The sequence below is a fragment of the Rhincodon typus genome, chromosome 9, assembly GCF_021869965.1.
Source record: "Rhincodon typus isolate 14 chromosome 9, sRhiTyp1.1, whole genome shotgun sequence".
In the NCBI taxonomy this organism is placed as follows: Eukaryota; Metazoa; Chordata; class Chondrichthyes; order Orectolobiformes; family Rhincodontidae; genus Rhincodon; species Rhincodon typus.
Window position 1 is genome coordinate 19,393,094 of NC_063340.1, and position 24,633 is coordinate 19,417,726.

A 24,633-nucleotide genomic window follows, 5' to 3' on the forward strand; every position below is an offset into this window, starting at 1 on the left:
TTGGCCCATATCCCTCTAAACCCGTCCTATTCATATACCCATCCAGATGCCTTTTAAATGTTGTAATTGTACCAGTCTCCACCACTTCCTCTGCCAGTTCATTCCATACACGTACCACCCTCTGTGTGGAAAAAGTTGCCCCTCAGGTGCCTTTTAAATCTTTCCCCTCTTGCCTTAAACCTATGCCCTCTAATTTTGGACACCCCTACCCTGGGAAAAAGACCTTGGCTATTCACTCTATCCATGCCCCTCATGATTTTATAAAGCTCTCAAAGGTTACCCCTCAGCCTCCGGCACTCCAGGGAAAATAGCCCCAGCCCATTCAGCCTCTCCCAATAGCTTAAACCCTCCAATCCTGGAAACATCCTTGTAATTCTTTTCTGAACCCTTTCAAGTTTAACAACATCTTTCCTATAGCAGGGTGACCAGAATTGAACGCAGTATTCTAAAAGTGGCCTCAACAATGTACTGTTATGCCACAACATGACATCCCAACTGCTTTGTTCAATGCACTGACCAATAAAGGAAAACGTGCTAAACCCTTTCTTCACTATCCTTTCTGCCTGCGACTCCACTTTCAAGGTACCATGCTCCTGCACCCCAAGGCCTCTTTGTTCGGCAACGTTCCCCAGGGCCCTACCATTAACTGTATAAGTCTTGCCCTGATTTGCCTTACCAAAATGCAATACCTCATGTTTATCTAAATAAAACTCCATCTGCCACTCCTCGACCCATTGGCCCATCTGATCAAGGTCCCATTGTAGTCTGAGATAACCTCCTTCACTGTCCACTACACCACCTATTTTGGTGTCATCAGAAAAATTACTAACCATACCTCCCTACATTCACATCCAAATCATTTATATAAATGATGAAAAGCAGTGGAGCCAGCACCGATCCTGCACTACACCACTGGTCACAGATCTCCAATCCAAGAAACAACCCTTCACTACTACCCTCTGTCTCCTACCTTCAAGCCAATTTTTTTATCCAATTGACTAGCTCCTCCTGGATTCCACATGATCGACGCTGGCTAACCAGTCTGCCATGCAGAACCTTGTTGGATGCCTTACTGAAGTCCATACGATCTTTTTTTTCACCTCTTCAAAAAAACTCAATCAAGTTAGTGAGACATAATTTCCCACGCAGAAAGCCATGTTAACCTCCCTAGTCAGTCCTTTCCTTTCCAAGTACATGTAAATCCTGTCTCTCGGAATCCCCTCCAACAACTTACCACCACTTACATCAGGCTTACTGGTCTGTAGTTCCTTGGCTTTTCTTTATAGCCTTTCTTAAATAATGGCACCACATTAGCCAACTTCCCGTCATCTGGAAAAGGTTTCAAGTTTTGTCTACAACAAAATGTACTGATCTCAAACCAAATTGTAACGGAATATTGATCATTTTGCCTGGCCTCATAACTGTCCATTTCAGCCCTTCCTGGCCATTGTTACTAAATCATGGAATCATTTAATTCCTACAGTGTGAAAGCAGGCCATTTGGCCATCGTGTCGACACCGATCCTCCAAACAGCTTTCCACCCAGAACCACCCCCTTACTCTATTCCCATAACCCTGAATTTCCCATGGCCAATCCACCTAATCTGCACATCTTTGGACTAAGTTAGTCTTTGGACTAGTTATTGATTAGTCATTTCAATTGAATGCATTTTTTAATTTTGTTTAAATTATTTTTCTTATAGATGCTTTGGACATCTGAAATATTATCAAATGGAGTGCGGCTTTCCATGACAAGTGCTGATGGTGAAGAAGGGTATCCTGGAGAGCTGAAAGTCTGGGTGACTTACAGTCTCGATGGAGCAGTACTGGCAATTAATTACAAGGCCCAAACAACCAAGACTACCCCAGTAAACCTGACCAACCATTCCTATTTCAATCTAGCAGGACACGTAAGGTCAATTTTCTTTAACAAGCACACTGCATTGGCTTGATCTGTTGAAATTTAATATTGAGGTGGCGGGAATGAAGGTAGGAGTCCAAGATGGTCCTAATAAGTCAGACCTTTTGTCCATTAGCCATTGAATTTCCTTCGCTATATATTTTCTGTTGCTTTTGGATTTATCTGAATTTCATGTCCCAGTCTTCATGGAGGTAGGATGAGGAATTGGTGTTATGGGGGCTCTAGAAATCTTGGAATCATGGAGACCCTGTCAAAATTTAAAATTTCTTATTCAGCAACCCAGGCAGCATCAGAGGAGCAGGAAAGTTGGCGTTTAAGGTCCAGACCCAAAACATCAGCTGTCCTGCTCCTCTGATGCTGCCTGGCCTGCTGTGTTCCTCCAGCTCCACACTGTGTTATCTCTGACTCCAGCATCGGCAGTTTTTGCTATCTCATTCAGCAACCAGCTGGATTGACAACTGCAAGAAAAACAGTGACAGGAGACCACAGCTGAGGACTATTAGGATGGTCTGTGAAGACTGGAAGAGCTTTGGGCTGGTGGGGAAGAGGTTAGGGAGGTGAGGAGCTCTATCAGCTCTGTAATCATCCTCATCTCAAGGAGCACAGTTCAAGAAGAAGACTTATCAACGTCTTTTCAAGTCAACTAGAAATGAGCAATAAACAGTTATCTTGCTAGTAATGTCCATTTTCTACGAATCATTATTTTAAGAACGATGTGTGCTAGAGGAACAAATTAGCCAGGGCTGGTGTAACATCAGAGTATCTGGGATGACCTCTTGAGAGGTGAGCAGCCTCTGTCTGGCTCCCAAACCAAGTTGTTCGGTCAAAAGAGAGTGGCAACTGTGTGTGTTGGGAATATCTGTGTCCACTGTATCTCCAGAGGAATCTCATGCAGTGTCCACAGGTGAACCTAAGTTCATTGGGAAAAGCCTGTAGGACTGAACCTGAGATTGGTTTAAAAAAGACATTTTGTTGAAGCTTTTAATCTTTCAGCCATCAGGACAATGCTGAAGTAAAGGAAAACAACATGTATGAGAAAAAAGAGTTGATTGGTCTGCAAGTGGACAATTGTAGAGGTGTTGCCATGGAGAATGTACCAGTTAGATATTGACTGATAGTTACATACCAGGCTTTGTTTAAATTTTGAACTAGGCATGTTGACTCTGGTCAAGGCATTTCCCTGAGGAATGAACCAGAAAGTGGCTGTCACCTGTTTTGTTAATTTGTAACAGTGTCAATGTATGGATCTGTTCTTTCTACAAGAACAGAGCCCTGGGTATTAATATATGTAGTTTCCAGAATGTGCTTGTCACACTGTGAGCCCAATTGACAATGTGAAGTTGGTTGTCACTGCAATTCTTACAGCACTTAGGATTATCTAGCAAGTGCTATGCAACTACAGAATTATCAGTTGTTCTAAAACAGCATCACCTAGTTGCTATCTTCACCTGTTGCTGGAAGGTCTGAGATATCTTACCCTTCCAGGGTAATCTGAGGTAGGTATTTTTTTTAGGAATAGAAGACATAACAGCAAGAAATGATCTGATCAGGGTGGCTATGATGCATCCTATTTTCATATTTAAATGTAGGTGAAAAAGCTAGTTCTGTCAAATGAGCAGAGGGGTCAGCACAACAATGCTATCGTTATGCATGTCCGGTATGGAGTCTTCATAAATGAAGAAATCCTTTACTATGTGAGTGAAAACTTATTCAGAACTGGTTGTAGTAATTCACCCGTTGCTTGCTCAGTTATAATTTTGCAGAACTGGTCATAGATAAGATAGGATGTGAAGGGACATTGTGTTTGTGGTTTTGAAGTTTTAGCATGCTGTTTCATGCTGCCGTGATGCAGTAACTGTGTGAGTGGTGTTCACCACAAGTAGGAAGCTGCCGTCAAATCAAAATCATCTTCCGCCTGTCAAGCACATGAGTAATAGAGTATGTGACTTCATTGTCACTGTGACACTAGGCGTTTAGGTTGCAGGTTGAAAAGTCGGTGGTCACACCAAACAGAATCTTTCTTCAAAACAAAAGCCAGAAGTAGCTGGAAATGCTGTCAGACCTGCTCAACATCTGTGAAGAGAAAAATCAGAGTTAACATTTCGGGTCCGGTGACCCTTCCTCAGAACTGCAGCATCCGCAGTTCTTTTGGTTTTTGTTTAGAATCTTTCTTCGTCTGTCTTCAATCTCATCCAAGCAGCCTGCACTTGCAAAACTCAAAACACAGGCTCCAATATTAGCTATGATTCTGTGATTGGTCAAGATTTGCTAAATAACCCTGTGTGCTAAGAATTATGCTGATAACTAGAAATGTCAATTGGGGTCACAGTATGACACACTTACATGTACTAAAAACTACATATATTAATGCACAGGGCTGTATTCTTCGCAGACAGAAAAAAAGTATACATATTGCATTTACATCTGTTTCAAATCAACATACTAGGTGACTGCCACTTAAATGCCTTGACCAATCAGTGTCAACATGTCATTTAAAATTTAAATAAAGCCCCCTGTTGGTCATCAATTAAATGTGAATTCCGCATGGGAACATCACTACCAATCATGGTTCACTAGCTAACCCAGCAGGACCCTTTCACATGCAGGTTTTGCATGTTGTTTTACCTATATATTGGTATTAACATGTAAACTGTTCTGATGAAACAAAATGAGAAGCTTGATGAAATGTCTTTTTTTCAACAAGATTTCAATTTTGTACAATAACCCCTTTAAGACCAAAGTGGACTGGGGAGTATTCTGAAAGAGGATTAATTAGTTTTCATGTGAGCTGAGGTTCCCATGAAGATGAACGGATCAGAAGAAATAGGAGGATATTCTAAAGTGTTGGGTTTTAACCTGTTTCTGTTTCGCAGAGCTAAACAACTTGAGAATTCATGTGAGGTGAAGCAAACTAATGTTTTCTCCAAATGGGGAAATTTTGTATCCGATTAGTTTTTGAACAGATTCTTACGTTTTTTTTTGTCTCTGTTTTATTCTTAGAGACCTATGATAGTGTGAGTTATACAGTTGACAAGGGCAAATTTAGGGACAGGGAGAGCAAAGGATTGTGGATTAGACAAGATCATTGCTGCTGTTTCAATTATGCCAGACCCCTCTGACCACTTAAAGGAGTCAGAGAAGGGAGTCACTGGGGACTCTGTGCCATCAGGACTGGCATGACAGGAGTGAGAGAGGGGTCCTATGCCTTGGCATTGTAAACTGTGTCCTGGGACTTTGAATGGAATACAGCTGTTCGTGATTGTTACACGATGACTAAAATTATTTGATGGAAAATGAGAGATACTTCAAAACTGAAATTAATTTTGGAAAGACCGTGAGATTGTGCGTGTCATTTTATGCAAAAATAATGCAAGAGTTTGCAACTATTTGACGTACTATTTTGTTGTACTGATGATTATAAAAATGACTTTTTGTTTCAAATATCTTGCATCCATTAATTAATGTTTGAAACACTTCGGCTTTGTCTGATTTGTTGTAGTAATGTTTTTAAAATGTAGTTCTGTCCACTACTTTCTGTTGACCTTATGGTAATTCTTTTCTTTTAAAAATTATTGCTGTTTACAGGGATGGTACAATAAATACCATGAAGTCACCTAGGAGGGACAGAGACCTCTAAGCTGGAAGCATGACCTGCAACTCTAGAAAGCTATAATTGATTTCCTCTGTTGGAAAAATTGCTTGCCACTAAAGGCAGAAAAGAAAAACTTTTATTTAAAATATATTTTAGATGTAGCTGAGGGTATGTGGGGCTCTAGTTAGCATCTCATTCAAAATTTGGCAGCTCTGGCTGTACAGCACTCCTTCAGTAATGTGTTGGATTGTTAGACTAATCTTTGTGTTCAAGCCTCTGGAATGGGGTCCAAGCTTTCAAGGTCAGAAGCATAAATGCCTCCACCTGAGCCACTGCTGATACCTAACAAATCAACCTTTTTGCAGCTGATTTTTTGTTTTAAAAAAAGCATTGCAGAAAACTTTGTTTTAACCAGCACCCTTATGAACCCAAAAAATTGGCAAAAATTGTGTAACTCAAATACTGAAAGTTTACTGAGCTACAGCAATAGCTGAGGGTGCAAGTATGCAAGCCCTGTACTGGTAAGTTTTTTATTTTGAGGCAAAGTTGCACTATTATTGAAGTGATTTATGCTATAAGTAAAGTATTACATTGATGTGTATACACCCTACAAAATGTTTCTATTACGTAGTGTGTGTTTTTACATTCATTATGTGGAGCTCTTGACCAGCCGGCACCCTCCTGGTCTCATCGGTGCCGATTAATAAAAGGTTTACTGTATTGTTCAGACTAGAGTAGAATCCCTACAGTATGGAAACAGACCATTCGGCCCCAAAAGTCTATACTTACTCTCCAAAGAGCATCCCACCCAGACTTACCTCCCCCTACCCTGTCCCTGTAGCGCTGCATTTCTTATGGCTAATCCACCTAACCTACACATCCCTGATCACTGTGGGCAATTTAGCATAGCTAAAAGAATAAATCAGTCACTTGCTGGGAACACATCCCAGGGTCATTTGTTGCCCAGTAGAGAAGCTAGACACCCCTCCCCACCCGAGTTATAATTCTTCCAACCTCTTCCATCAGGCAGAAGATACAAAAGCTTAAATACATGTACCAACATGTTCAAGAACAGCTTCTTCCCTGCTGTTATTAGACTTCTGAATGGACTTCTCAACTTTCAAATCTAAATGTGGATCTTGCTTTTTGTGCATCTTCTTTGTAGCTGTAACTTTGTATTCCTGGTCCTGTTCAATCACCCTATGATCTTTGTATGATATGATTTGCCTGTACTGCATGCAAAACAGAATTTTTACTGTACTAGGGTACATGTGACAATAATAAATCAAATCAGATTAATCAGCTGATAATATTCTAATCAGTGTTCAAGGGGAAATTTCTTGTGCTCTCTGACAAGGATTTGTCAGACAAGGATAAGTTATTCTGCTGCAGAAATATTCTGTTCCTCTGTCCTGTGGATATTTTACTGATTTGAGTTTCCATTTGTTCTTTCCAATATTGTTAACTCTTGGTTGCCTAACCTGACTTCCCTGTTCAGTTGTTGCATGATCTGTTCACGAACTGTTGCTAATCCTGAGCCAAAACGATGCTCAGGATGTGTATGGACTTGACCATTCCTCCTTATTATTCTTTTCCCCCAGCTGGAATAAACCTTGACATCCAACTGGTATGTCCCACATGTGATCCAGTCAAATCAGAGACTGAAATCTTGAACAATATCCACATGTGACATTGAACTGGAAATACTAGTTTTATTAATTCTTGCATTTGACACAACATTTTGCATTTCTATTCCAAATACACCAGGTAAATTGTAAATAATTTCATTCACAGAGAGAACTGTAACTTGCCATTTCTATAAAGCCTTTAATGCAGCAAAACAATAACTTGCATTTATGTAACAGCTCTTAATGTAATAAAAGATGTCAGGATGCTCCACAGGAATGAAATCAGAAAAAAAAATCACAGTAATAAAAATTACATTAGGAATGGTGACCAAACAGGACAGAGTGATAGAGGGTGGTGAGGTTTAAGGAGGAATTTTCAGAGTTTAGCATTGTTGTAGTATAAGGATTGGTGGCAGCGTTCCACATTGGATCTTCATGCATTTTAATGGGAACACCTTGTAAAAATCCACCTTACAACAAGCTGTGTCAGAACATTTAGGACTTTGCTAATGACTGAAGGTGGGGTGAAGGAAGTCAGCTGTGCAAAGGGCCAGAAATGAGGAATAGTGAGTTCTGATCATAGATAAAGTGGGATGAGATCATGGAATGTTTTGAGCATGAACTATAATACTTTCTTTCTTGAGGAATATATTCTAATATTAGAATTCTCAACTTTTCCTTTTTCCATTTAGGGATGTCCTAATATCTATGACCATGAGGTTTCTATAGAAGCAGAGAACTACCTGCCTGTTGATAAGACATCAATTCCAACTGGTAAGAATATGCAGGTTATTTTGTTTATATTTTGGTTCCTGTGTTAGGAAGTATTGAATATTTTCCATAATTAATCTAAGCAAAATGACAATAATGAGGTAAATATTGGGACTAAAGACTGATAAATCCCCAGTACTAGGGGGTTTCATCCCAGTGTTTTAAAGAAAATAGATGAGAAATTTTAAGTGCCCTGATCTTTTGGAGTTCTGTAGATATGGGAACAATTTATTTAGATTGGAAAATTGTGCCTGTTACTCTGCTGTTTAAGAAAATAGAGAGAAGAAACCAGGGAATTACATCTATTATCAGGGAATTGGTGGAGTACTTTATTAAGGATAAGGGGCTAGATATAAAGTGGCTCTAGCCAAGTTGTATTTTCATTTTGGAGTTGTGGTTGGGGTTGGGGTGGGGTGGGGATGTACGGGAGGAGCGAGTAAAATAGGGCAGGTATGTAGCTCACCATCTTTCCACCGACTCCTGAACTCACTCCTATGATACACTTGGGGTATACTGAAATTGGAGCCCACCACCCAACATCTGTAAGTAAATAATTAAGGGCCAACTGAACTTGAAAAAAAGATAAATTGATCCCACTATTCTCCTGCTGACACCATAATATGGTTGCTTGGGCAGGCAGGTGGGAGTGGGGATATACTTTCTAATTGGCCTGTTCAGAGATGTTATGACACAACTTTGGAGCAGCTTAGACTCGATCCTAGGTCTCCTGGCTTAGAGGGAGTGACACCACCACTGTGCCTCAAGAGCCTGTATTTTTTGAAAGTTTTTAAAACAGCAGGAAGGAACAGTGTGCTGTCTTTGCTCATCAGGTGCACTTTAGATAGTGCACCCCTCCCTTCTTACTTGCACAGCCTTTAAAACCCATCTCTTTACAATCCTCGCTGCCCCACCCCCCACTTCTGGTAGGTGGCACAACTTGTTCTCCGTCTGTTCAGCTTGCTGTTAACATTCTTTCCGGGTGGCATTGTGAGGGGTCAGCTCTGTATACTTGCACCAGCATAAACTACTGCACAAGGTTTTCTGGGCACTTTGACAACTTTCAGTGGATTACAGAGATCCAACATGATTTTTACAGAGAGTAGATCGTGCATAATGAACCTAATTGAGGTTTTAAAGGGGCAACTGAAATACTGGATAGGGATTACCTGTGGATGTTATTTGTGAATTTCTGGAAAACCATTTGATAAAATTCCCCCATAACGGACTGTTTGTTCGTTAAAGTTGAAGTTCATGAAATTGAAGGCATTATTATTAACCTGGTTAGGATTTGGATGAGCAGTAGGAGAACGGGCAGGTAGTTTATTTAACAGCACACGAAATGGTGGCTTGAAACGATCTGTTCTTGGGTCTGTTCAGTGTTTAGATGACGAGATTGAAAGCTGTATATCCACATTTGCCGATGACGCAAAGATGTCCAGTGTTATAAGCAGTCTTTCCAGGTGCATAAAGTCCAGGAAGCTCCTCCATAGCAGGACTTTGAGTGTATCTGCAGCACGTGGACTGTAGCAGTTCAAGAGGGCAGCTCACTTCCACCTTCTCAAAGTCAATTGAGGACGAGTAGCAAATTACCAGTGATGTCCCTTTTCCATGAATGAATAGAGAAAAATTTTTGATTAGTCTTTGATCATTTGATTGAATGAGTAAATCTATGGCCAATGTATTTCCGTACAGGCAAACTTAAGGTCATGAACATTTAGGACTAAATAAAAGGAGAGAATAGAGTATTTTTTTAAATGGTGGAAATCTAGAAGATGTTTTGGTCAAATGTATGTTTGAGGGCATGTTGATAGGAGGGAGGAGTAGGGTCCAGGTATCCACCTGAACAGGTTTTGAAATAACTAAGATGACTAATGCAAAGCTGACCTTTATATTTAGAGGACTAGAATTCAAGGAAGTAGAAGTCACACTTCAGCAGTAAGAAAACCATGGTTAAACCACACTAGGCTTACTGCATGCACTTCTGGCCATCTTGTCTATAGAATGACATGTTGGCTGTGGATTGAGTGCAGTGTAGATTTACCAGAATGATGGCTGGACTCCAAGAATTAAATTATAATGAATTATACACAAACTGTATTCAATGGAGGTTAAGAGGTGATTTAAGACCATAAGAAATAGGAACGGGAATAGGCTGTTTGGCCCTGCCTACTCCTGTCAGGAAGGATGGCATCTCAGGGGAGTATATGACTGACAGCCAGGTTTCTGGTACCATGTCTATCTCTACTGTAATGAGAAGTATGTCTGGTTCCAAGCAGTTGATTGTAATAGCGGACTCTCTATTCTGAGGCACAGACAGACTTTTCTGGAGCCAACAGAGATTTCAGAATGTTTTGTTGCCTCTCCTGGTGTCAGGGTCAAAGATGTCTCAAAGAGGGTGCAGAATATTCTGAAAGGGGAGAGTGACCAGCAGGAGGTCGTTGTGCAGGTTAGTACCAGTGACACAGGTAAGAAAAGGGATGAGGTTCTGCAGAGAGAATATAGGAAACTGGGCAGAAAGTTTTAAAAAGTAGGCCCTTGAGGGTAGTAATATCTGTCTAGTACTGGTGCCACCTGCTAGTGAGAATAGGAATAGGGGGATTGAGCAGATGAATGCATGGCTGACAAGCTGGTGCAGGGGTCAAGGATTCATATTTTTGGACCATTGGAATCTTGTCATTGGTAGAAATAAGCTATACAAGAAGGACATGTTCCACCTGAATTGGAAGGGGACCAATATCCTTGAGGGGAGATTTGCTAGTGTGACTGGGGAAGCTTTAAACTAGTGAGGGGGTGGGAAGCAGTGGGAACCAAAGCGATAGTGAGAAAAGGCTGATGCTGGTACAGTGGATAAGGGGAGCAAATTTACTGGTCAAGGCAGACAAGAGCTTGGTAGAGAACGAGGTAAGACTGATAAACTAAACTGCATTTACTTTAATACAAGACACCTGACAAGTAAGGCAGATGAACTCAGGGCATGGTTGGGAACATGGGACTGGGATATCATAGCTATTTCAGAGACGTGGCTCAGTGATGGACACGACGGACAGCTTAATGTTCCGGCGTATAGATGTTATAGGAAAGATAGAGGGGAGGGGAAATGGCATTTTGGTTAGGGATAACATTTTGGCTGTACTTACGGAGGATATTCCTGGGAGATCATCCAGCGAAGTTAAGTGGAACTGAGAAATAAGAAAGGGATGGTCACCTTGTTGAGTTTGAGTTAGAAACCCCTAACAGTGAGCAGGAAATTGAGAAGCATGTATGTAAGGAGAGCTCAGATATCTGTAAGGATACTACAGTTGTAATGGTAGGGGATTTTAACTTTCCAAACACAGACTGGGACTGTCATAGCATTAAGGGCATGAATGGGGAGAAATTTAAGTGTGTACAAGAAAACTTTCTTATTCAATATGTGGATGTACCACTAGAGAAGGAGCAAAACTTGACCTTCTGTTGGCCGATAAGGCAGGGCTAGTGACTGATGTGTCAGTGGGAGAGCACTTTGGGGTAAATGATCATAATTCCGTTAATATTAAAATAGTTATGGAAAAGGATAGAACTGATCAATAAGTTAAGGTTCCAAATTGGAGTAAGGCCAATTTTGACAGTGTTAGCCAAGAATGTTCAAGAGTTGATTGTGGGAAGCCAATCGCAGGCATAGAGATGGTTGGGAAGTGGAAGGTCTTTAAAAATGAGATAACAAGAATTCATGTTGTGGCTATACAAGACCATGGTGAGGCCACTTTTGGACTACTGCATATAATTCTGGTTGCCGTTCTACAGGAAGGATATTGTGAAACTTGAAAGGATTAAGGAAAGATTCACAAGGATGTTGCTGGGGCTGGGGAGTTTGAATTATAGGTAGAGGCTGAATAGACTAGAGCTTTTTTCCTGGAGTGTCAGGTACTGAGGGATGACCTTTATAAAATCATGAGGGCCATGGATAGGGTGAATAGCCAAAGTCTTTCTCCTAGGATGGGGGAAGCCCAAAACTAGAGGGCATATGTTTAAGGTGAAAGGGGAAAGATTTAAAAGTGACCTGAGGGGGTAACATTTTTGTGCAGAGGTGATATGTGTGTGGAATGAGCTGCCAGAGGAAGTGCTGGAGGTGGATATACTTACAACGTTGAAAAGGTATCTGGATGAGTACATGAATAGGAAGAGTTTAGAAGGGTATGGGCCAAATGCTGGCAAACAGGAGTAGGTCAGATTGGGATGTCTCGGCATAGATGAGTTGGACCAAAGGGCCTGTTTCTATGCTGTATGATTCTATGACTCTATAACCCTTGATTCCCCGATTGATCAAGCATCTATCTATTTCAGCCTTAAATATACACAAGGACTGTACCCCATAGCTCTCTGTGGCAAGGAGTTCCATAGATCTCAACCCTCTGAGAGAAATTCTTCCTTATCTCAATCTTAAATTGTCACTCTGTTATTCTGAGATTATGCCATCTGGTCCTAGACTCTCCCATGAGGGGAAGCATCCTCTCTGCATTTACCTTGTCAAACCCTTAAGATTCCTACATGTCCCAATGAGATCACCTCTCATTCCTTTGAATTCCTGACCTGTTTAGCTTTCGCTCATAAGACAACCCTTCTTTAACATATTTGTGAAGTTTCACTGAATCACCTCCAATGAAGTCATATCTTTCCTTAGAAATGGGGACCAAATCTTGGAAGTTTCTAGACATATGTGTGAAATTAGGAAACAGAGGATGGTAAAAGTTTGGAATTCCCTTTTGCAAATGGCAATTGATGCCCAATCATTTGTTCATTTTCAGTCCGAGTTTGATAGATTTCTGTAAGCCAAAGATACCAAAAGATACATGTTCATGGAGTTAGGCGATGGAGTAGCTAAAATCTTATTGAATAGTTTGCAAGATTAAGTGGTCTACTCCTGTTTCTATGTTATTAATGGCAGGTAGAAATACTGAATATGTACTAATGAAGTGAAACTGGAGAGGCGTAACTCTGAAACTCAGTGGTGTTTGTCTGTTTCTTCTATTTACTAAGCAGTTATTTGTTAAGCGTATATTCCATTTTTTTTCTCAATTTTGTTGCTTCTACGTTGCATAAGATTACCTCCCAAATATGGTTACCTCTCCCTGGTAAACATTGTGCAATTGAGGCCATTTTTGTTGGAGCAGAGAAGACGAAAACAGGATTTAATAAAATGTTTTTAAATGTTCTGAAGTATATTTGTGGGCCACACAGACTATTGCTTTGATTGGGGTGGAGAGTGTCATCAAGTTAAAATTATTGTTTAAAGAATGAGGAGAGACGTTAGGAATAATTTTTGTGCAGAAGATTATTAGAATACAGATTACTTCAGCACAGGGGTATTGAAGCTATGAAGCATCTTTTATGGGAAAAGTTAATCAAACAAAGGAAGATATTGGGTTATGAGATGAGCATAGGGAGTGGTTTTTGATTGCCATTAGCAAAGAGCTCCTCTTCAAAGTTTACTGCTTCGCCATTGCCGTTGATTTTAAAAAGAAAGACTTGGCATAATCAGTGAATTGCTTTTTAGTCCCCTGGCTTTTTAACTAGAGTGATTTGTAAAATTGTGCTAGTGAATTGCTTAAAAACTAAACCAGAAGTGTATATAGATTGATGATTCATTCCGTGGGAGGAATTAGCAAGAATGTTGCGACATGAGGTGGAGCTTTTCTAGTACGTCATGTGACATTTGGAACTGAGGCACACAATGGAGTTAAATGAAATGTGGATTGAGAATGAGTTTGGATTTCAGTGCGCTATTTCTTATCACTTTGTTTTTCACCATTCAGGCACACATATGGAACAGTGGGCCTCTTAGGCAAATTGGCAGAGGTCACCCAGCACCTGGAGATCATACACAGCCAAGGAGTATTGTCAACTTTAAGGGAGGAGTGAAATGAAAAATACTGTCTGATTAAAGTAAAGTCCAAAGTGTACTAGGGGCAAGAGGATAGCCAAGGAAACAGTAGCCACATGACAGACCAATTTGACAATCTGTGTGGAACCAGAAGACACAAGTGAGGTTTCAGTTGAGTACTTTGCATTTGTATTCCCATATTCACTATAGAGAAGGACAGTCTAAGTATAGAAATCAAGAAGGGGACTGTGGTATACTTGAACATATTAGCGTTGAGAGGGTGGAGGCATAAATGGTTTTACCAGGCTTAAGAGTGGATACATCCTCAGGGCCAAATGGGATGTATCCCAGGCTGGTGTGGGAAGCAATTAATTAATTTTCAAATCCTCTCCAGATACAGACGTAGTGTGAAAGAACAGGAGGGCACCTAATGTGGCTTAATTATTCAAGGAAGGATAAACCAGGAAAATATAGTTCAATGAGTCTAACATCAGCGGTCAGGAAACTAGTGGAAAAAGTTCTGAGGGACAAAATTAATGTATGTTTTCATCATGGATTTATCAAGAAGAGATGGTAGGTATCAAATTTGATTTAATATTTTTGAGGAGGTGACAACGTGTGTAGATGAGGGTAGTGCAGCTGATGTACCCTGCATGGACTTCAGCAATGCTTTAGATAGTAAAAACTGAAAGAACTGCGGATGCTGTAAATCAGGAACACAAAGTTGCTGGAAAAGCTCAGCAAGTCTGGCAGCATCTGTGGAGGAATAAACAGAGTTAACGTTTCGGGTCCGGTTCTGAGGAAGGGTCACCGGACCCGAAACGTTAACTCTGTATTTCCCTTCACAGATGCTGCCAGACCTGCTGAGCTTTTCCAGCAACTTTGTATTTGTTCCATGCCTTAGATAATGTTTTGAATGGCAGGCTCGTTAAGAAGCTAACAGCCCATGGGGACCAGGGCAGTTTGTCAAATAGGATCGAAAACTGGCTTAATGGCGGGAAGCAGAGGGTGATGTTTGGTGGCTGTTTTTGTGACTGAGAAGCCTGTATCCAGCAGCTGACTATCTTGCTGTTTGTTGTGTACATTATTGATCTCTACATGAATGTAGCATTTATGATTAAGTTAATAGCTGATACAAAAATTGGTGATGTGGTAAATAGCAAAGACAAAAACCTTTGACCACAGATTGACATCAACGGGCCTGTCAGGTGGGCTAACAGTGGAAAATGAAATTTACCTCTCTAATGTGTGGGGTGATGCATTTTTGGAGGACTATGTATGATGAACGTGAGTGTGTGTAGAAAGAAATGAATGCACCCTAGGAATTACAGAGGATCACAGAGACCTTAGTGTGTATTTTGTTACACCTCACTGAGGTAGTACACTGGAATTCAAGCACTGCTATTCCTGGAATACTTAGTAAAGTACACACAATTCCCCAATTTGTCTGTCTGATAGACTGGGTTAACAGAAAATATTGACCAGGTTTCCGCATTTTTATTACAAATGTGTAGATTTGAACCATGTCAACATATGACTTTACCACTTAAAATTCTACTCCAATGCACATGTATAGACAGATTAAAAAACATTAGTGTTATAAGTGGAGGGAAAAACCTGGGAAAGCTATTTAAAGGCCCTTAGTCCACAGGGTTTCATTGAGATTATCTTTTTGCTGGTCAGGACTCATTGCTTTTCAATTTCTCTCTAGAACTTTTCACCTCTTTGCAGGAGTTGGTACATTAACTGCAAAGTCTCTTAGTTCTTCATGAAAAACAACACCTTGCAGCAACTAGTGGGAAAAAACAAGTGGCTTTCTTTAAACTTCAGGTTTATTTTTAAACTGCAGAAAGAGACACTCCACCTCCACTTTCAGAGGTCCATAGACTTCTGCCAGTATTGTTCACACCCAGAAGCTGCTCAGCTGCCCATGAGCCAGTCAGGTAGTTGTCAGGCTGATGGCCGTTGTCATCCACAACTCTTCACAATTCCATAAACTAATTAGCAACCAGATGCTGGCTAAATCTCACTTAAAACGCACCGTCTAGTGCTTCTACAAACAGCCTTTCCTCACGACTCGGACAAATTAACAGTGTAAAATGACTACAACTTGCTTTTTAAAAGTGCAGTGATTCCTTCCGAAATCCTTAGTTTTAAAACAATGCTTTTCCCATTTCAATAATCTACAATGAAGAATACAGAAAAATAGAAATAAGCAGCATTTATAATGTCCACAGGTCCTTGAAGGCAACAGGACAGCTAGATAAGGTGGTTAAGGCATATGGAATGCTTGTCTTTGTTAGTTGAGGCACTGAATATAAGAGCAAGGAGGGTATGGTGGAGCTCTGTGTAATTTTAGTGAGGCCACAGCTGGAGTACTACATGCAGTTCTGGTCACGTAGGAAGGATGTGATTGCACTAGAGAGGGTGCAGAAGAGATCAGTAGGGTGTTACCTGGGCTGGAGCATTCCAGTCCTCAGTTTAACCCAGCCACAAGCAGGTCTGTTACCGTGGGGTGCATCCAACAGGTCAACTTGTGCAGGCAGTTTGTCGGGTGGCGTTGTGTGGTTTGGGAGATGGGGCGATAGTTGTAGTTCCTTGATCAAATGCGGTCAGTGCCTGATCAAGGGATTGGACACAGGGCAGGAAGTGTCCGCTGTCAACCTTAGCTGTCACTTCCTTGTCCGTCGTTCCTATTGCTGGCCCTTTCATGCAAACCCCAATCCCCATTAATCTTCCCTCTACCCAAAAATCATTTACTTTGCTCCATAATCTTCTACAACCCTTCCAGCAGCAGCTATGGCTGACTGTGTGGTGCTGCTAAGTACCTATGATTAGTTGGCAGCATTTACTGGGCGTGATGTTTTTGCACACCCCACCCCCCACAACCTCCCTGAGATCTTAGTTCACTTGCCAATCCTATATCACATTCGATTCAGTGGGGGACCCCTGGAAACTGCAGTGCAGGTGTCTCCCTGCCTCTCCAGCTGGCTGACAAGACCCCTATACAACAGGATTCTGCCCTTAATATCCAGCAATCAGTGTGAGTTTGTGATTGGACAGCGCTTACTGAAGAATCCCCAGTGTGCTAGGAACTGCACTGATAGCTAGTGTAAGATTATAAATTGGATTTGCAATGTGGTTCACCTATGCTTATTGGGAACTGTATATATTGTTGTGTAGAGCCCTGTCCTGAGTAAACAGAAAGAAAGTAGATAAAGCCTTGCACCTTGTAAATTCACCAAAAGTGTGAGGGATAACCGTTCCCGTGGCAACCCCTTAACTAATCAGAATCTACTTGACTCTGAATTTAAATAGATGGAATAGCTGTTCCCTGGTGCATTGTCCATGGCAATACTTCACTCAGTCAGAGTCCCTATCTTCACCCTTTTCACATGCAGGATAAATTGTTATTCTGCTTGATATTAAGTATTCTTGTGTCTGTCATAAATGCAATATGAACAGCTTCAACAACATGTCTGTTTTTCAGCAGTACTCAAGCTTTGTGTTATCAAACAACTCTCCGAGTATAGTCATTATAATATGGCGGCCAGTATGATCCCAATGTGATAATGATCTAATAATCTGTTTACTGATAGTGTTTGAGGAACGTATTTTGGCCAGGAGACTGGAACAGCTGCCTTATCTTTCTTGATATAAGTCAATTGAGAGCAGACCGTTTTGATGCTTCAGTCAAAAGATTGTAGCTCTTAGAATGCAGCATTGCAATGCATCAAATTGTTGCAGATTTTGTGCTCGTGTATTGTCGGATTTGAACTCTCCTTTCAGACACAAATGTGGTGAAGAAATTTCTTGGACTTTGCAAAGTATTGTTCACATCCTCTTGGCTGTTTTTAAAATGGCTCACTGTAAATCAATTAACATTGAAGTGCAGTAATTAGTATATCAGCAATAACAGCAAGGGTGCAATAAACAAAAGGATAGATAAATAACTAGTTAATCTCTTTGATGTTGATTCACTGATATACAAGCAGCCTTCAGAGAAGGTAGACATGACTATGGTTACAATTGATGGTGTTAAAACCTTGAATTTATACAGTGCCTTTAAATGCTGCAGGATGATCCCCTATGTAATGTATAGCCAATGTCGCTTTAAGTTGTCAGTGACTGTTATAATGTGGGAATTTGCACACAGCTAGATCTCATAAACAGCAATGTGATGTTAAACCAAATGACCTGTTCCAGTGATATTGCTTAAGAGATAAACAATGGCCATGATGGCAGGACGAACACCTCTTGCTATTTAACATAATGCATTGGGGGCTTTTACATCCACTCATGAGGGCAGAGAGGGCCAGCACCTTCCTTGGCACTGAAATGTCAGTGTCAGTGAGCTCATACATCTAGAGCGGGACATGTAACCACAGCCAGGGCAAATGTGCAAACTTTTGAGTCAAAGTGGGAACAAATTGCACTTGATATGCCACATTATCTCCTATTAGATCAGATAGACTATTTGTCAGAGAGACATGTTCAGAGAAACAGATTAAGGGTACACATCCTGTGGCATAGGTGTTCATCAGGAGAGAATAGACTTATTGTTTTTTCACCATTCACTGTTTTCATGAAAAGGCATCTACAAAACTATTTTTTTTCAGGTATATGTTGTTTTTGTGCGTGCCTCTTTCTTGATTTTTCTTTAAAAGTTCCGTCTCATCTATTTTCTCATTCATTCTAATTGCTTCCCAGAGGTGAATTTTTATGCTGCATCATTAAGCCAGTGTAGATTTTATTCAATAAACAGTCAGTGAACGATTCAACTTCCTCTTGTAGGAGTACAAATCCTGTTTTCTACACTTTGATGAGATGCGACAGTTCCTAAATATTACCAGTGTTATGTGCTGATAAAAGGTCAAAACCAAAGAAGAAGTTAATCTGTTTTACAGCTTTTTGAGAAAGTTATAGCTGAAATAAAGGCAGAAACTTCTAGTACATGGAATCTCATTCCATTTGGTTCCATAATTGGTATGTTTCTGATTTCAATTTTTCATAGTCCAGACTTGCACTACAACCTAGGATCCTTTAATGTGAAAGGTATGATTGACTTCACTGCGTCAGGTCTTTTGGGTAGGTTCTCGTACTGTTTCCCAATAGCCCTGCAATTTCATTTTCAAATATTTATGAGTACCTATTTGAAAATTGCTATGGTTTCTGCCTCCTTCACTCTTTCACGCCATACATTCTGGGACTTAACAATTGGCCACATGTAAAATAATCCTGTTCATCTCTCAGTAACTCTTTTGGCAGTAGATCTGCATTATCTGGTTATTGACTCTCTTGTGATTGGAAACAGCTTCTTTTCTCTGTAATAATCCTTCATAATTTTGAACACCTCCTATAACCTTCTTCTTTAACTAGAACTATCCCAGTTCTTTTAGGCTGTCTTCAACTTTGGTGTAAAACTAAAGCTGCACCAACGGTTGTACAATAAATAAACCTGAGTTGTGATGGACATGAGAAAGAGTCATGCAGATAGCCTTCAGAGGAAGCAAATCATTGACTTGCATTTATGTAGTACATTTCATAACTTCAGGATTTCCCAATGTGTTTTACAACCATGAAGTACTAGTGAAGTGCAAGTTTTGCTTTAGTTTCAATATAAGAATTGGAGCAAGCAGTTTGTGCACAGCAAACTCCCACAAGCTTGACGTTGAGCAGATAATGTGCTTTTAGGGATAAACGTTAGCCAGGACAGCATGGAGAACTCTCCTCTTCAAAATAGTGTCCTCGGATATCTCATATTCACTTGAGAGGGTTGACAGGATCATGGTTTAACATCTCATCTAGAAGCTGTCACCTCTGAACGTGCAGTGATCTCTCAGTACTGCGCTGGGAGTTTCAGCCTCAACATTTTGCTCAAATCTCTGGTGTGGGCCTTGAAATCACAATTTTCTGATTTGGAGGTGGAATGTAACCAACACGTCACTGCTAACACTTGAAGGTTATTAAGACTATCAATGCTTTTTTGTTCCTCATTGACAATAGATAACTAGATAATTTTTGATGTTCTGTGCTTCATTCTGTATATCTGGTTTATAAAGGAGAGATTGCCTCGGTGGAGAACACGAATTTTGACTTGAGGAACCCAGTAGTTCTTGGAGACCATATTGCAAATAAGTTAGCTGGAGGCTTTGACCACAACTTCTGTTTAAATTTCTCAAAACAACGATCTCCTTGTGCAAGGTAACCAACTTGAGAAAAGGAATTACATTTCTCTTGAACTTAGGAGGTTTGCCTTATTTGCATAATTGTATACATTTTGTGCTGTTGGATATACTTGTGATTTTTGTCCAATTTTTAAAAAAGTTTTGCATAATTTCTTCAGAAAGTTAAATTTTATTTTCAAATGTAGAGATAACATAGTATGGAGCTGGAGGAACACAGCAGGCCAGACAGCATCAGAGGAGCAGGAAAGTTTGATGTTTTGGGTTGGGACCCTTCTTCAGAATTTTTGAAATGTGTTGTTTATAGCTTAAAGGGAGAGACAAAAATATTTCTGAGACTAATCATAACAGATTGTTTAATTCTACACAGTCACACTGAGACAATAATTAACAAAACCCTAGGTGTTCATATTACTGCACTTAAGTCAATCTTTTCCCAAATCCAAGTTATGCTCCGTGTATTTATTCTGAACTTGGCTACTGGGCTTTAGATGCAGCAATTTAGGGGATGATTATTAAATGGGAAAATCTTGCATTGTCATGGCATCTTTCACCATCTTAAGCATTTCTGAAGTATTTCTGAAATGTAATCACTGTAACAGGTAATATGGCAGTAATCTGAGCACAGTATGATTCTGCAGTACTAACGATGGGAATTAACAAATAATCTGCTTTGGAGATGCTGATTTTGTTGATATGATTTAATGATTCGCTTTCATCAGACACTAGTTCCCTCCCTTTCAAATCTGCCATTATCACCTTGCCCTCAACAAATACTAGTCTTCACCTTTACTCCTTAGAAAATTACTGACCCATTTCCAACCTCCCTTTTCTCCTCAAGGTCCTTGAATGTGTTGCTGCCTCCCTCATCTATGCCCATTTTCCCCACAACCCCGTGAAGAAACCTCTCCAATCAGGTTTCTGTCCCTGTACCAACAATGAAACAAATTTGATCAAAATCACAAATGACATTCTGTGACTGACACGGAGCACTATACCTAGGTGGGAATGTGTGCTGTGAGGAAGATGCAGCAAGGTTTCCAGAGGATTTTGACAGACTTACTGAGTGGGCAAGAAACTGGCAAATGGAATACACTGTAGAAAAATATGAGGCTGTCTACTTTGGTCAGAGGAACAGATGTGCAGAGTATTTCCGCAAAGGTTAGAAAGTGTAGATATAGAAAGGAACCTAGGTATCCTTGCTAATAAGACTGTTAAGGCTAACATGCAGCAGGCAATAAGGAAGTCGAATGGTCTTTTTGCAATAAGATTTAAGTGTGCAGGAGTAGCAAAGTCTTCTTTCAATTGTATAGAAGTTTGGTAGCTCATACCTGGAATACTATGTGCAATGTGGTCCCCTTTCAGAAAGATACAATTGCTATGTAGAAGTGCAACAGAGGTTCACTTGTGCAATAACAGGACTGTCCTAGAAGAGAGACTGGGCAAACTGGACCTGTATTCTCTCAAGTTTCAAAGAATAAGAGATGATCTCACTGAAACCTACAAAATGCCTAAAGGGATAGAGAGAGTCGAAGAAGGTAAGCTTTTTTTACCCTGGTTGGGCAATCATATAACCAGGGGCTAATTGAAAATAAGGGGGAAGCCACTTAGAACCAAGATAAGGAGAATTTTATTTTACTCAGAGGGTTGTGAACCTTTGGGATGCTGTATCCTTGAGGGTAGTGGAAGCTCAGTCATTGTGTATGTTTAGAGATTGGTATTTAGAAATCTGTCTATGATGTAAAAAGACGTGGGTATAGTGTAGGAATAGGCATTAAAGTGATTGAACAGCCGCAATGGTATTGAATGACAGGCAGGCTTGATGGGCTGAATGGCCCATTTCTGATCCTGTATTCCTTTTCATTCTTCTTCTTTCTATAGCCTTTGACACAGTTGAACACACCATTCTCCTTGAATGCCTTTGTTGGCCAAATGAAAGGGACTAACCTTACCTTATTCAACTCTTAACCATGCAGTCACAGAATACCCTCCATAAAACTCTCAAAATCTTTATCTTTCTCTTAGACTCTCCTTTAAAATATACCTCTTTAACCAAACTTTTGTTGACATGTTATAATATTTTCTTTCCTTTGCTTAGTGTCAAGATGTTCTCCTTGTGTAAAACCTGGGATGTTTTACTTTGTTAAAGATGCCATTTTAATTTTCTTTATTCATTAATGGGATGATGGCATCGCTGGCTAGGCAGCATTTATTGCCCATCCCTAATTGCTCAGAGAGCAGTTAAGGGTCAACAACATTGCTATGGGTCTGGAGTCACATTTACGCCAGACCAGGTAAGGATGGAAGTTTCCTTCCTCAAAGGATATTCGTGAACCAGATGGATTTTTCCAACAATCAGCAGTGGATTCATGGTCATCATTAGATCCTTAATTCCAGATATTTTGTTGAGTTCAAATTCCACCATCTGCCATGGCGGGATACGAACCCGGGGCCCCAGAACGTTACCTGGGCCTCCTGATTAATGGTCCAGCGATAATACCACTAGGCCATCGTCATATGTAAATACAAGTTGTTCCCATCTGAGAGGGGAAGCAGGGTCTCTTATTTAATGTCCATTCTGGAAAACAACACGTCTGGTAGTGTGGTACACCTTCAGTATCGTCACCAAGCATCAACCTTGATTCTGTGTTGAAGTCTGTGGAGGGGACTTGATCCGAGGGTATTTGTGACATACGATCAACCAGCAAGATAAGCTAGTGCAGATAGGGTTTCCAATAGAATTATAAAAGCAGAATTATGTGGTGGTGTGGTTGTGACATGCAGCTAAATGAAGGAATGTACTCTCAATTCACATGTTGATGGACTGCCATTTTCATCTTGAGAGATACTGAACAGAGAACAAATACCATCCATGTGTGGGGCAGTATTGTGGCTCAGTGGTTAGCCCTGCTGCCTTTCAGTGCCAGGGACCCAGGTTCAGTTCCACACTTGGGCAACTGTCTGTGTGGAGTTTCCTCTGGGTGCTCCAGTTTCCTCCCACAATCTAAAGATGCGCAGACTAGGTGGATTAGCCATGGGAAGTGCAGGGATAGAGTAGGGGGATTGGTCTATGTGGGATGCTCTTTGGAGGGTCCGTGTGGACTCGATGGGCTGAATGGCCTGCCTCCACACTGTAGAGATTCTATTAAAATAAAAGCAAAATACTGCAGATACTGGAAATCTGAAACAAAAACAGAGAATGCTGGAGAAACTCAGCAGGTCTGGCAGCCTGGAGTTAATATTTCAAGTCCGACATGACTTCTTCAGTAATGTCCACGGGTCGATTGTGTTCAGGTCTCAATTGCTGTTGACCAGATTACAGAAACTTGATAGCACTTTCCTTTTTGAGTCACAAGTGGAATTAGGCTGGAGAGGAAGTTCAGGGAATAAATCTTTAATACTCCAAGGAAAGGATCGCCAGTGAAAACATTATTCTTGTTTACAGGGTTTACCACCGGCCAAGTGGCAGGCTGCTGGAGATCGAGACCACCCAGCCAGGAGTTCAGTTCTACACTGCCAATTTCCTGGATGGGAGTCTGAAGGGCAAAGAAGGGGCCATATACCCCAAGCATTCAGCTTTTTGTTTGGAAACTCAGAATTGGCCTGATGCTGTTAACAAGGTTTGAAGGGAAAAGGAACCTTTTTCATATTTTAATGTGCATTAATTTAGACGTAATATAAGAATTCTGCTTGAACAAAATTTCTGTTACTGTGCCCTAGGTTGACACGTGGATTATGAAAACAGTTTATTAATTTAAACCTTTGCTTCTGACTTAAAAAGAAAAACGTAACACAATGTTTCCTGCAACTGTGCAACCTCGCTGCTGCTAAAATGAAGAAAAACTAGATGATGTGGCAAATTAGGACCAGTTGCAAATTGTTAGAAAAACAACTTGCACTGATAGCACCTTTGATGTGGTAAAACCTCCTAAGGTACTTCATAGGAACATTACTAGATTAAATTTGATGAAGGCTGCAGAATGTTTGAATTTAAGTGTACTAGGGTGCGGAGGAAGCTGGAAAACTGGGCAGGAGAATAGATTGTTACTTACTGTTTCTGAGCATTGCATTACATTTTAATTTGATGCATTCAAATGTTTTATTTTGCAGGCAAATTTCCCAGATGCATTGCTGAGACCAGGCGAGGAATATGACCACACAACATGGTTTAAGTTCTCTGTACTTGAACAGCTGTGATGTGAGCAGTTGTGTTTCGGTTGTCATACTTTAATCAAAACGCTTGATTTTTTTTTTAAATTAAAAAATAATAAAATCACACTATGTGGTGGTGGGATGTTGGTTAGGAATAACATTAATACTAATTCTTAGTGATGAAAATTAAATCATGTGCAGTATTTACCCATTGTGCCCATACATTGAACAGTGCATAGCAAGAATGAGCATTTATCTTAATTTAGAATATTTCCCAAAATCTAGAGAGGTCTTAAATTACATATCAGCTCAGATTCAGTTTATTTGGAAAGGCAGGAACAGATTAGAAAATTGGATATTTGATACTAGCTAAACCCTTAGCAATTGTCAACTTGCCCATAATAAAATAATTTTCCAAAAATTGCACTTCCCATGGAACTAAAACAAATGAGTAAAATGTATCTGAACACTTAACCTCTGTAACTTAGTACTTTTGATAAAAATAAAATTTGTATAAATTGGAAA

The 24,633-nt window shown here is 40.3% G+C and overlaps 1 protein-coding gene across 1 annotated transcript; it reads left to right on the forward strand.

Annotated features, from left to right (window-relative positions):
* Positions 1 to 1,702: 1,702 nt before the first annotated feature.
* galm (galactose mutarotase) lies at positions 1,703 to 24,633 on the forward strand. The gene is made up of 5 exons (XM_020510644.2): positions 1,703 to 1,909; positions 7,833 to 7,914; positions 19,834 to 19,975; positions 23,402 to 23,576; positions 24,067 to 24,633. The coding sequence occupies exons 1-5, from the start codon at positions 1,703 to 1,705 to the stop codon at positions 24,151 to 24,153; spliced, it is 693 nt and encodes a 230-aa protein (XP_020366233.2). The 3' UTR covers positions 24,154 to 24,633.